The sequence below is a fragment of the Haemorhous mexicanus genome, chromosome 3, assembly GCF_027477595.1.
Source record: "Haemorhous mexicanus isolate bHaeMex1 chromosome 3, bHaeMex1.pri, whole genome shotgun sequence".
Taxonomy (NCBI): domain Eukaryota; kingdom Metazoa; phylum Chordata; class Aves; order Passeriformes; family Fringillidae; genus Haemorhous; species Haemorhous mexicanus.
In genome coordinates this window covers 19,418,962-19,432,495 of record NC_082343.1, presented here as the reverse complement: position 1 = coordinate 19,432,495, position 13,534 = coordinate 19,418,962, and the positions used below count along the sequence as shown (strand labels likewise).

The window sequence follows — 13,534 nt, the reverse complement described above, 5'->3', positions numbered from 1 at the left end:
TGAAATATTTTTCTTTTCTTTCACACGTTGAGGAAAGCTAGGTCTGTTAATAAGTGGCTACCTTATTAGCCTGAAATACTTGAAATTGTAGGAAGTACTTGACAGTTGCAGTGGTAAACTTGTATATATGTATCAACTGCAAGCTGCTCATTATTGTACAATAAAGGCAGTGACTTATACAAGAAGTATGTGATTTTGTTTTTCTTCACACTTCCCTTTCTTGACTTTGTCTTTACAACCACAGACACTATTACCTTTTATCTTGGTCTTTTATAAAGATAAGTTTGATAAATTGTATTGATGGAAAATAACCAAACAGCTCTTTCTTCACAAGAAATTGGACCTAATACTGTGAGCATTACAAAACAGGAAATAGTAATGTTGAGGAAAGAATGCTTATCTTTCACTCATACAATTATCCTAAAATGTGACTTGATTGAATTTACTTCCATAGAGTAAATTGTGACAACCTTCCAGATTTTCTGAGTTAGGCCTTCTTAGAGCTTTTAATCAGCCAACATCAGTGATGGCAAATAGATCCTCATTCTCTAAGATGTGAAACACAAAAATGTCAACAAAATTGCAGGAGGGCTACAGTCGCTAAACTACGCTAGGCCTGGAGAACACATATGAGCACTGGGTGAATGAATCATTGCATTCCTGAAGCATGTGGTTCCTGGGGATACACAGGACTGTAAGAAATGCCAGGGTGTCCATGGGATGCTGGACAAAGAGGTACCAACACCTATTTCTACCTTGACACTTTTTCATAGTGTGATTAAAATATTAAAGTGCTCTAGGTGGGGGTTGAAAATGAAACACATATTTTTCAGAGATTACACAGCAGTAACTAAGCCTGGATCTAAGGCCTTGTACAATGAGACTGTGGAAATGAGAGTCTGGAAGTCTGGAGTGAAAATCAATTGGCATGAGGATGCAAGGGTAACACATGCAACAGTGATTGCTAAGTCTTGAGATGTAGCATTTAAAATGGCTCTCTCTTTAACAGCAGGGAAAAAACCCTCAGCTGCTTTGACAAGCACCAAAAAAAAAAAAAAAAAATATTCCCCTTGACTATCAGTTCCTATTCATTTTGGGAGTAACTTCAGAATTTGCTCGGGAAAGTAGAAAAAAAATATAAAAAACGTAGTCATTTGATTCACCAGCAAGAGGATTCTCTTATGTCACCTGTCCTTTCTTACCTGCATCTTTTATTCTTTTTGTCTACTCAGGCTACTGTGCTGAACAAATAACATGGGGCTGAAAAGGAGAAAAGAGAAGTACTGTTCATCTGCATTGCGACTTCTGCTGTCATTTTGCCATTTTAGATCTCTAAGGCAATATTAAGGTGATGGATGTGAAGAAAAGGCAATGGTAAGCACAGGCACACTTGTGAGCAGCCAATCTTTCGGCTTGCAAATATTCAACACTTAAAATGTACCATCGAGTGGAAGCTGCAACTACAGAAGGGCAAGGATAGGCCTGTCGGAAAATCCTGCGCTTTCGGCTGCTCGCTGTGAAACCCAGCACTTTCCCCAGTGGGATCACGGCTGAATGAGCTCCTCCGTCCGCTGCACCGCAGGTGTAACCTCAAACTCTCGGAGGTCACCGGGAAAGTGGCGGCTGCTTCTCTCCAGCAGAGATAAGAACTGCTCGGCGGGGAAGGAGGGAGAGCAGCCAAGTGCTAGTTCAGATGTGTCGTATCCTTACAGGGCGGCAGCTACAACCTTTCTGTAGGTTCTTGTTACTCCAGCGATCCTCAGCTGGAGAAACCCGCACAAATAAGGGGCAGGACCTTCCTTCTTTTCTGGCCTGCGAAGCGGGAAAAGTAGTCGGACTCCTGCTCGGCGCAGCGGTCAGGGGCGCTGGCTCCTCGGGATTGGAACCCTGCCGCCGGCAGGGAGTGCACTGCCCTCCTCCCGCGGCGGTGGCGGCGGCAGGGCTGGGCTTGTCCCTCCCCCGCCACATCGCCCTCCCGCTGGCGCTGCTGACGTGTCTGCTCCCTCCTTCCCGGCCCGACTCCCTCCCTCCGCGGCGCTCACCGACATGGCCGCAGCCGCGCCGCCGGAGCCCCGGCTGCTGCTCGTCCCGCTGCTGCTGCTGCTGCTTCTGCTGCTGCCGCCGCCGCCTCCGAGCCCGCGGTGCGCCGCCGCCGCCGTCGCCCCCGCGCCCGACCTGGGCCGCCGCTTCGCCGAGCGGAAGCGCTGCGCCGACCTCGAGTGCAGCAGTGAGTGGAGGGCGGCGGGCACGGCCCTGGCGAGGGAGTTGTGGGCGAAGATGCCTCCGCAGACTCTTCCCTAAGCTCCTTCCTTCCGCCGGCTCTGGCACGGAAACTGGGGGGAATAGGGGAAACGGGAACGCGACGCCCACGCGCGCCGTCCCTCTCTGCTCGGCCAAGTTTTCAGATCCCCGCAGCTCCCTGTGTGGTTTTCTCCCCCTACTGCAGAGCCCTCTCGTGATAAACCCGCTCTCTGGATGTTTTCTCGGATAATTTCAGGACCGATTCGCTGGGACACAGATGTTATCTTTCTGATTTAACATTAATAATCAGCTTCATAGCTCACCTCCGAAGTGTAGTTCTCCCATGCTTTGTCAAACCCTTGTCTTGACTAGAGTGCTTGCTTTACTTTTTTAGCTATAACTTGCCTTTTTTTTTTTTTAGTTATAACTTGGCTTGTTTGTGTTAATTATAGCTAAAAATTTCTTAGTTATACTTTCTATTTAGTTATATTTTTATTTATTAATTTATTAGTTATACTTTCAATTTACTTTCTTATCTCTTGACCCAGTCTAGAAAACAGCAAAGTGGTGCGTGCGAGGTGTTGTTTACTGCCAGTTAGTGAAGACACTTTTAATGTAAATTAAAAGTCATACTCTTCTCTTTGTTTTCTTTGGACAGTGTTAATGTGCCGTGGGAAGGCCGTGCGGGATTTTAAAGGTCCGGATTGTCGCTTTGTAAATTTTAAGAAGGGAGAAGCAGTGTATGTATATTATAAACTAATAGGAGAATCCACTGAGCTTTGGGCTGGAAGCGTAAGTACTGTAGAGCATTTATTCTGTTAGCTCTTCTTGGTAATCTTTTTTCATTCCTTTTGCCTTGTAAGAGAATGCTTGGAGTTTTGAACAGGGCTAAATAACACAGTGAATGCTGCTTTGTCATGAGGCCGATGGGAAATGGGATGAGGTTTGATCAAACCTGAGTGCTGTGAAATATGGGCAACTCTAATGTGTCTAAAAACTGTTAGAAAACTGTTGAAAACCTCCTATTGCAGCATTGTCAGTGGTGGTGGCCACAGGGCCACCTGGAAGCTAAGCCTCCCTTCCCATTTAGGGAGGCTTAAGCCTGTGCTTTTGTTTTCCCATGATGTTGTCTCATCCTGCACTCTGTAATCCTGCTAAAGATCACTGCATGTGCATGTTTTAATTGTGCTTCTCATCCTAATATTCATTTGCCTTCTTCCGCTTTTTATCTAAGCTGCATGCAGAGTTGGAGGGAAAATAAGTAGTAAAACTAGAAAGGATTAGGGAAAATTTGATTTCTAAAAGGTCTCCCTTAGCTCTGCTGTAGCTTGCAGAGTAGTGGCCTTGTCTGTGTCAGCGTCCTTGGACAATCTGAGAGGCTTTTTCTAATGGGGAAGGAACACCCCCATACTTGCAGTTACTTCATAGAAAGCTCCTCTTGACTTTCATAACCACCTTATTTGCCTGGCAGAGGCAGAACTGAGATACCATGGAGGAAAACACTTTCTCTGGGTTTACCTTGAAAATATTGGCAATCCAGAGGTTGCTTAGACCTAGTCCCTGTTGTTTCCGCCCCATGTTTCCCCTACATCCTTTTTAGTGTCTAAATTGTTTACTTCAACCTCTTTTCTTTCTCTAGTTTTCTGCAGAGGATTAACAATTTTGACAGTGGTCTCGGGTGCTTGAAACAGCTGGGTGTTGACTGTAGGGCCAGTGGATTAATGAAAATCAGGATGTATCACTTTCTGTAACCACTTCAGGCTGGGCGTGGACACCCAAGCTCTCAGTAGGAGCTGCATCCAATTAGAAGGATGCAGAAGTGAACAGAAAAACTGCAGCACTTGGTTAAAGAAGAATTAATAATTCTATCATGCTGGTAATTCCCTTCTGACATGTAATGTACCATAAATAATCTGGGTAATTAGTTGGTACAGGTTTCCAGGGCTGCCAGCTCTCGAGATGCAGAATAGCAGCGTGGGGCCAATTTTGCATCCTCTAACAAGGCATAATGTAGGCTGCAAGATCAGATAGCAGGTTAAGGTAATTGCTGAGTTAATATTCAGTTTAATTATTCACTGATAGGCAGCTCATGCAACAGTTAGGTGCGTCTCCAAGTTAAAAGGATGTTTGCTTTGAGTTTAAAATAAAAGCTGCAGTTGGCAGGTTGGAAAGAATTGCCAAGCTCAATTTTACTTCTTGTCATTTTTCAGCTGTGTTACACGATTTTCAGTGCTCCTTTTAGGACAGTGCTGCCAGACTGATTCCTTTTGGTTGGTGCCTATAACCTTTATTTCTTTTATCCCTCTTGGATTGACTGCTGCTGCATTAATCCTAACACTGCAACAAACAGCATGGAAGTACTGAAGCAGGGTCAGAGGTGCCTGCCTTTGCATTTTGAGTATGGCACTGGCACAGCTGCCCCTGTCCCTGACTCACAGATAGCACTGGGGTCTCTCCTGTATTGTGACTTCCTGTGTCAGATTTGGCTAGGCAGCCTGATTTCTCATGCCAGGTTTGGCTGGACAGCTTGATTTATGCAGGCCAGCCATGCCTGCTGTGTGAAGTCTTGGAGCCAGGGGGAAGCTGTTCCTGCTTGCTAATTAAAACCAGGCTACCCAGTGAGGTCTGTCATTAAAAGAATTCCAATGCCATGGAAGGCATGCTACCTTCGGACATGGCCCTTTTGGGATCTTATTGTGTGACTTCATGTGGGCTTTGTGTGCATTATTTGATCCCATCCATGTACCCTACTGCCTTTTTTCATTCCCCAAAGTTTTTTTGGGGAGAGGATTTATTAGGGCAGAATAGAAGCTATGAAATCAAGGGCTAACTGGAGTTCTAATTGTCAGGTGTGAGCAGAGTTCAGGGAAATGTGTGTATGAGAAGCTTCAACTAATGCAACCTGGGGCTTATTTCAAACAAGTTGTAAATACAGATTCTTATTCCAAAATCAATTTGAAGGAGCCACGAGAAATACAATAGTATTTCTGACCTGAAGGGATATGATCTAATAAGCCTTTCACCAAGGCTGAAAAATCTATAGCAGTTGGGACTAGGCTTTATTTGCCTTTGCTTTTCTAATTCATTCCACCCTTTACAAGCCATTGTTGATTTTTTTTCCCTGTGCCAGCAAACATGTTGTATATTGACAAAATAGCTCCTTTATTTTGTGATGCCAGTCTTGAATACTAAATTGCTTACAGAGCACACACTATGTTCACTGGGTATTTTGCATGTGAAAAAATTCTGGAACCCAGCTGTAATATGTATACTATGCATTATATAGCCTGTAGTTTTTAGCAGAGCTCTCTAAACCTCAGTAGTAAAGCAAAGCCAAATGCTTGGAAAATACTCTATGACCATTATTTAATAGTCATTTTATGTTATGAATTAATACATCAGTTGCAGGAAAAGGCTTGATTTTTTTCCCCCAAAGCCAAAAGATAGAGCATATCAGGTGCTCTTGTTGTCCTCTGCACAGTGTTCTGCTGTAAATCAGTCTCCTCTTCAGTATCAATCTTGTGATGATTACATGATCAAGTTGTTTTATAGACTCCCGTGCATTTTTCCTGTATTCTGCCCTCACTTTAGCAGGGTTTGAAAATCAGAAGTGCTTCAGATCATTCCAAGTAAAACCTGCTGCTTTTTCACAAAGCATTTTGTCAAAGACATTTTAAGGTTGTTATTTTATCTTATAGCAAATGGATGAACTTAATACTTTTGATTCAAGGTTGAAAAAACCATTTCTGGCTTCATATTACAAGAAATTGACTTAACTGCAGATTGTGGCTTCTTTGTGTTGTTGGTTTTGTTTTGTTTTTGTTTATTTGTTTTCAAACATTGTACATAGGTTAGTAGAAAAGAAGACAGGATGGATAAAATTAAGTAAAACAGGAAGACTATTTCTGGAGAACTCAGAGGGTCAGGGCAATATTGTATTTTCTTAACACTGCCAATGCTCAGTAGGTGCAAACCAGCTCTTCTTTGCCCTGTGTTTTGAAGTTTTAGTTACCTGTGATGCCTGTGCTCTAGGCTTTAAGATTAAAAAGATTTGAACTTCATCTTCCCCATCTGTCTGTTTTCTGATAAATGATGAGAGAGTGTCACTTCTTGGTCAGTGAATCTGCAGCAGCTGCCTGTGACAGGTGGGCACCAGAGGGGCCAGATGCTGTACACACAGCCACATGTTTTGTCCATGCACAACTTTTTAGCTGGGAAGAGAGTGGTTATTTCTCTTTTATACGCTTGGCATTGATAGTGCCTTTCCTCGGTCGTGTCTGTAGAGAATGAATGTTTCCTTTATTTGCACAATGAGGCATTTTTTTCCCCCTTACAAGACAGGACTTGTAAGGAGAGAAGCAGATGAAATTTTGGGCAGGCAGATTCCATATGGCTTATAAACCACAGAAGTGGCAAGCTGGGTCACTGCAGAGGACTTGTATGGTCAGCAGATTGGATTGCAATAAAGGAGTTTCAAATTGTGATGCCTGATTATAATGGTTGTCACAGAGATTAGTCTGTAAGGAGGCTTTGAAGCTCTAACTTTTGTTTTCAGAAAGATCATTAAAAACTGGAGTTGAAGTTTAGAGAGAGAAATAAGCCAATTTACAGTTAAACTCTAGTGTACTATGCAAAGACAAGCTTTTGATTTGACCTGTCCAAATGAATTTCCCATTCCCACTGGCAATTCACAACAGTAAACATAATTTCCAATAATAATCATGCATACACGATCTGTTTCCAGTAAGAGAGTATGCTTACAAAAGGTGGGGAGGGAACAATGTAGGGTTTCTTAATACGTGTGTGACTAACTTGGGATGTTAACTATGGAAGGTAAGATCTGAATGAGAAGTAGTTTAAAAAGGAAGTCCTGTAATATATCAGTTTGTATTTCGCTCACATATCAAAACAAACACCTCCAAAAATTATTAGGACATATTATTTACTAGATACTAATTTCTTCTAATTTTTTTTTTTTTAATACCATTGTAAATCGAGAAAGATTTCAGGCAAGGTTAACCTGTTTCAGTGCTATCAGTGTAACAGTATATCTGTGTATCCCTAATATCCCATACCAAGTTTCTTTTTTAGTTTGAACTTCAGCTGAGTGTTCTCTCCACACAAACTCTTCAAGGAAATTGCCAGTTGTCATCTTTCTCCTGTAAGAAATAATTGAGGAAATTACCAACTTTTTTTCCTCCAGATATTTTGGTTGTCTAGGAACTTTGTACCTTTCTAGGTGGTTCCACCAGACTCTAATTACCTCAATTATCTAATCAATGTAGTGATTGCATGTTATTAATATTGTCTTCTTGACAGCTGTTCTCAGAACTCTTAAGTGCAAGCATTACTCTGTGTAGATCATATCTGGTGAGTGAAAAGAGAAATTCTTGTCTTCCACTGTTTGCCTTGCCTTAGCACATTGAAAATCACCATTCTGTGACTGATTTTTTGCTTGTGTCAGGCACTGAAGAGAAACAATGCAGAGGAGGAGGGGTATATTTTCCACACAGGTTTTTAAATTATTAATTCTGTATTTTAAAATGATGCAATTTTGCATTTCCCTACAATCTGCTTTAAGAATTTTTTTCCATAAGTTACAAGGTGAGCATATATTGGGCTATAATATTGTGGGTGGATGTAAATCTTATTAGTCAGAGATCATCTTCTGCTTGCTACTTGAGAAAATCCTTGAAGTGTGTGTGGTGCTTCTGGTGCCTGCACAATAGCAGTTAAAGCAATTGAGTCAGAAGGCCTGGGATTTATTCCCAGCTCTCCTAATAAGTTGCTATAAGTCAGGCTTTAAAACATGAACAGTAAAATTTAAACTAGCTTCACAAGGCTGTTGTGAAATGTAAAACCTCAGTGAAAACTCTGGCATAAACAAAGCATCCCTGGTCTTCTTTTATTCACTATGTTAAACTTCATGTGGAATACTTGAGAGTCAGTTCAACATATTTGCTACTGGTGTCTGCAATTTTTTACATAGTCATGTCATTTCTAAACCTTCTTTACTGTTTTTCATTCGTATTTGTTTTTTTGCAGGTTGGAAGTGATTTTGGATATTTTCCAAAGGATTTACTTGAAATAAATCATAACTATTCCAATGAGGAGCTAGAATTACCAACAGATGTAAGTCTTACTTGTTCTGGTTTTTTTCTTCACTTGGGGTTTTACTGTTTCTTACCTTGGCATTCAGTAAAATTCCCAAGGAAGAAACCTTGAATACTAGTGATTTTTAGTATTTTTTGTTAGTAAGCAGCTACATACTTGCAGAGGTGCAGATGTATGTATGGGGGTGGAATGTTTGTGCAGCTCTGTATGTGGATGGGTGTGAAAGCATCAGCCCAGAATGTGGGCATTGACCTTCCTTTTCTCAAATGTTCTGGTTTTCTTCCAAAGAAATCTGTTTGGCTTGAACTCTATACATCCTGCTAGCTGGCTTGTGTATAGGCCTTCTGGTGTGTAATCAAAATGGCTTATTTTCCCAAACTTTCCAAGTTTAAAGTACTGTCAGAAGCAAACAAATCTGGGTACACTCAGCCCTTTGATTCTAGAATTGGTCCTGCAACCCTTTCACACATGACTGGCTTTCATGCACTAATAGCAGCAACTTCAGAGTTGTGTCAATAAAGCCTTTTTGAGGCTGTAGCTTTAGGCGTGCTGTGTGTTGCAGCGCAGAAAGCCACGCGAATCCTGGCAGTGCGGCCAGCAAGGCAAGGGAGGGTATTCTGCCCCTCTGCTCTGCGCTGGTGAGACCCCACCTGCATTGCTGCATCCAGTTCTGGGGTCCCCAGCACAGGAAGGACATCAGCCTCTTGGAATGAGTCCAGAGGAGGCCACTAAGGTGATTTGAAGGATGGAGCACTTTTCCTATGAGGAAAGGTTGAGAGATGTGGGTTTGTTTAGCTTGGGAAAGAGAAGGCTGCAGAGAGACCTAATTGCAGCCTTCCAGTAATTGAAGGGAGCATACAAGAAAGATGGAGGGGGACATTTTATAAGAGCACGTAGTAACAGGACAAGAGGGAATGGCTTCAAACTGAAAGAGAGCAGGTTTATATTAGATATTAATAAGAAATTCTCTGGAGGTACTGAAAGAAGTTGCCCAGAGAAGTTGTGGATGCCCCATCCCTGGAAGTGTTCACAGGCAGGATGGATGGGGCTATGAGCTACCTGGTCTAGTGGAAGATGTCCCTGCCCATGGCAGGGGGTTGGACCCTGATGACCTTTAAACCCTTTTCAACCCAAGGCCATTCTATGGTTCTATGAAACTGCGTCTCACACTGTTTCTATTTATTTTTCAGAAACTGTGTGACAGGGAGCTCCTGCTTGGAGGACTTGGCCCTTTAAGGGAACACCAGTTAACAGAGGTTGTGACACACAAGCTTAGCAACATTTGTTTTCTTCTGTTCACTGGCATTCAGCAATAGACTTGTTCTTCATTCAGTACATATGGTGATCAGTGTAGTGTAATACTGCCACCTCCATTGCTGCCTTACACTTTGTTCTGCAAAACCTCTTTATTTAGATTTTTTAATGAGTCCTTGAGCAAAACTTCCACTGGTTTCAAAGAGAGCTTTGGTTAAGGAGTTAAGGGGTTGATTCTATGTGATTAAAATAATTTCTTTTGTTGCTCCATCTCTCTTTAAATACGTAAATGTTTTTGGTTTCATTACTGCTATAAAGAAAATAACATTTTTTGACTGCATGTTGTTTTTCATTTCAGGAAACAGACTTTGTTTGCTTTGATGGAGGAAGGGATGATTTTGATAATTATAATGTGGATGAACTTCTGAAGTCATTGCAAGAGACAATAGCAAAAGAAGGGGAAACTGAATCGAGTGATGCAGGGACAAAACCAGCTGAAGGAATTGAAATTGAGAAGGATAAGGAAGCTGAACAGACTGATAGAGGAAAGTCCCTTGGTGCTTTGGAGACAGACAGTCTTGAGCAAAGTGCTGAAGAAGAAAAGGAAAACTTTGTCTTGACAGACAAAGTTGACAATTCTCATACAGAAGGAACTGACAATACTGGGGAAGACTCCAGTATCAATAGTCACAAAGAAAACTCTCAGGGAGATCAAATTGCACATGAGCACTTGAAAGGAATGCTACATGGAAAATTAAAAGGGCTAGAAAGTGAAAGTACCAAAAACACTAGTATTCCTCAGGGTGAAACCAGCCAACTTGACGAAGAGAATGAAGTCAATGCCTATACACTTTTAAACAGAGAGCTCTCTGTGAATTTAAAAACAAAATTTGGCTCAACTGCTGATGCTGTTGTATCAGATGATGAAGTGACTCGCCTTGTTACATCACTGGAAGATGATTTAAATGAAGATTTGAGCATTAATCCTCACAATGAAGAGGAGGAGCCAGAGTTTGCAGATCAGTCTGCAGAAATCCCTTTGCTGTCTTTTTTGGCAGAGGATGAAATTACATTCCCTGTGGACTTAGAAGATGATGGAAATGATGATGTTGAGTCACAAAATCACAAACCTGATGAAGATGCAAAGGGTGCTACAAAGCTAAATAAACGAAGAGAAAATGGGGAGGAATGCAATTCAGATGCATTAATTCTTAAGGATGCCTTCAGTAAGAGCAGGAATTCGGGTAGCAGTTTAAGTGTAGACAGGTCTGAATCTAGACAAACAGAAGAGAAACAGGAGGAGGTGGTGCTAATTAGTAAAAGAGAAGCACCAGCAACAACTCAGCCTGAGGATGTCTCCAAAGAACTCCTTGGAAAGGAACCTGTGGGTAGAGGTGATCTGGGTTCAAAAGAAAAAGCCAACAAAACTGAACAGCTGGAAGAGCAGCTCACTGATGGAACAGAGTCACATTCTGGAGCACCGAAAGGTATAGCTATGCCTGATCCTCATGCTTTGCCTAGTCCAGGCAGTGCTCTGAAGTCCAAATCATTTCTTGAAAATAAGGAAGATGCTTCAGAACCATCTGATGATGATATCAACGAAAGTCCTGAAAGAGTTCCACTTGCTCCAATAGAGAAAAGTGAGAAACAGTTTGAGGACAATACCTCGGAGGAGTCCTTGGAAAGTGATTTAAAGTACAAAAGACCATGGGAGAAAACAATGGAGAAGGCAGAAGCTGAGAACAAGCCTCCAGTTGATGTTTCAGCAAAACCAGTGGAAGAAGTAAAAAATGCATCTCAAGATGACTTAGGAGATACTGACCTCTTGAGACAGAAAGTGGAGCGTGGAATGCCTGTTGTGGAAAAAGAACTTCTCAAACATGAAGAAGATTTAAAACAAGCAGGGAAAATTGATCATGAAAATAAAAATCCTGCCTCTTCTAACAAAGAACTGGAAATAAAAAAGAGAAACATGAAAGAAACCCCTGCAGAGGAAGGAGACTCAACCTATAGTGGAGCTGTTGAGAAACCTAGGCCATGGGAAAATAACACTGAGTATTCAGAGGCAGATATGAATGAAAAACTTTCAAGAAATCCTGGCAAGATGCCAGTGTTTAAAGAAAGCACTGAGAAAAGTTCCCCTGAAGAAAAATCAAAAAGCACTAAGCAGAACACTAATACAGATAATCTTACTCATCAAGGAACTGCTCATCCTGAGGATGCAGGATCAGACAGAAATCTCGGCAAAGATTTGGCTAAAGAAACAACACAAAGAGCAGAACTGCATTCTGATGATGAAGATGACCCTGACCTGAAACAAGCGGATGATGAGCTACTGGAAGATGAGAATGCAGCAAGTGCAAAGTTGTCACAAGCAAGTGCTGCAAATGCCCAGGGTAATACACTAGGTGGTGAAAATACAAATCCTGAATTAGGACTCAGTGAAGCTGTTTCAGGAACTCCAAATCCTACTTACAAAACAGGAGGGGTTTCATTCCCTATGGAGGATAAAACAATCAGCATGCAACATGCAAGCGAGATTGGGAACAAAGAAGTTGACGTATCAGTAAGAAAAGATGCTAAATTGGATGAGATGCAACATGTCATGGAAGCTGATGAGGAGTCTTCTGAACCTGAGGAACCATCAGCTCTCGAAGAACATAATTTCCAATCTCCTCACACAAAAGACAGCAATGACTTTGACCAAAGGAAAGATCATCTCCCAGAGGGCATTTCACAGAAAGACTCAAAAGAGGTGCAAAATTTAGAGCAAACAAGAAATGACCACCAGCAATCTGCATATGTCCCCAGCCCTGCAGACAGCTCAGAAGCCACCAATGACATGGTGACAGACTTCAATGAATCTGTGAAGCGGCTCTCAATAATGAGAAAGTTCCTGGATGAAAAGCGCATGATGCGCCTACAGAAGTACCTTGGGCTCCAACACGTGGTTAGGGTTGAAGCCATGTTCCACGACATGAAGGCGGAGATGGAGCTTGCTCGGAAGGCGAGCCAGAATAACGAAGATATAGAGAAAGCTCTGGACGAGATACTGGAGTTTTCAGAATTGAGCATTATGGATGTTGTAGGAAAAGTTCTGGATTCCAGGGTGGCAGAAAATAAGGAGGAGGTGGTGAAGGAGATGGATTTGTATGATGAGGAGAGTGCACTGATGGATGATATTCAAGAGTTAATATATTCATTAAGAAGTAAATATTCATATGCTAGTGAGAGTGTCCCACTTGCTTCTCCTCCAGAACAGGAAGATGACCAGCTGCACATTCAAGGTAGGATGTTAAAACAGTTAATAAATAGATGAAATGGAAGTAAAACCCTGTGTCAAGCAACACTAACACATAGAAACTTTAAGAAGAGGGTGAGCAAGTTAAATCTAAAGAGGTCTTGTGCAATAACCTGGGATTTTGCTTATTTTTAATGCATATTTTTAGCATTGTGATGAGAGTGGCGCAGGGACAAATCCTGAGGGAAGATATTGAGTTCAGCACACCTGTTCTTGTGGACCAAGTTCTGTGTAAGATAAATGAGATCCATTGATGGATATGGTCATAAGGAGCCATTCAGGACAAGTCTGTACCTCCTTAAGAAACAGGGATTCATATATACTAATCTGCAGAATTTTCTGGAGGACTTTTTTTTCCCCTGAACTAATTATCACCTGATTGTGAGAGATCTGGTGATTAATGCAAAATTCAGGTACTAAATCCAGGCACCTAAAGTCTTGGATGTCTTTATAATCATATTTTTGCCCGCATTCATAAAAGAGTGCATAAGTAGCAATACCAAACAAACATCTTTTGATTGGGCAAGAACCAGAGGTAGAGTCTTTTGCAAACTTACTGGGTTTTCTATTAGTTTGCAAGATGTTAAGATACACTTTTAGCCAGGCTCCTCTTACAGTAATACA

The 13,534-nt window shown here is 41.8% G+C and overlaps 1 protein-coding gene across 4 annotated transcripts in view; it reads left to right on the top strand.

Annotated features, from left to right (window-relative positions):
• The first annotated feature begins 2,031 nt into the window (after positions 1-2,031).
• The window catches only part of MIA3 (MIA SH3 domain ER export factor 3), a 28,557-nt gene continuing 17,054 nt past the window's right edge, over positions 2,032-13,534 (top strand). For 2 of the 4 annotated variants that reach the window (XM_059840987.1, XM_059840985.1), the window contains exons 1-5: positions 2,032-2,227; positions 2,900-3,033; positions 7,561-7,611; positions 8,287-8,373; positions 9,968-12,896. In XM_059840987.1, coding sequence (XP_059696970.1) covers positions 2,047-2,227; positions 2,900-3,033; positions 7,561-7,611; positions 8,287-8,373; positions 9,968-12,896 — 3,382 coding nt within the window. In that variant the 5' untranslated portion in view covers positions 2,032-2,046. The remainder of the gene's footprint in view (positions 2,228-2,899; positions 3,034-7,560; positions 7,612-8,286; positions 8,374-9,967; positions 12,897-13,534) is intronic. The other 2 variants (XM_059840988.1, XM_059840986.1) reach the window with 1 other exon arrangement.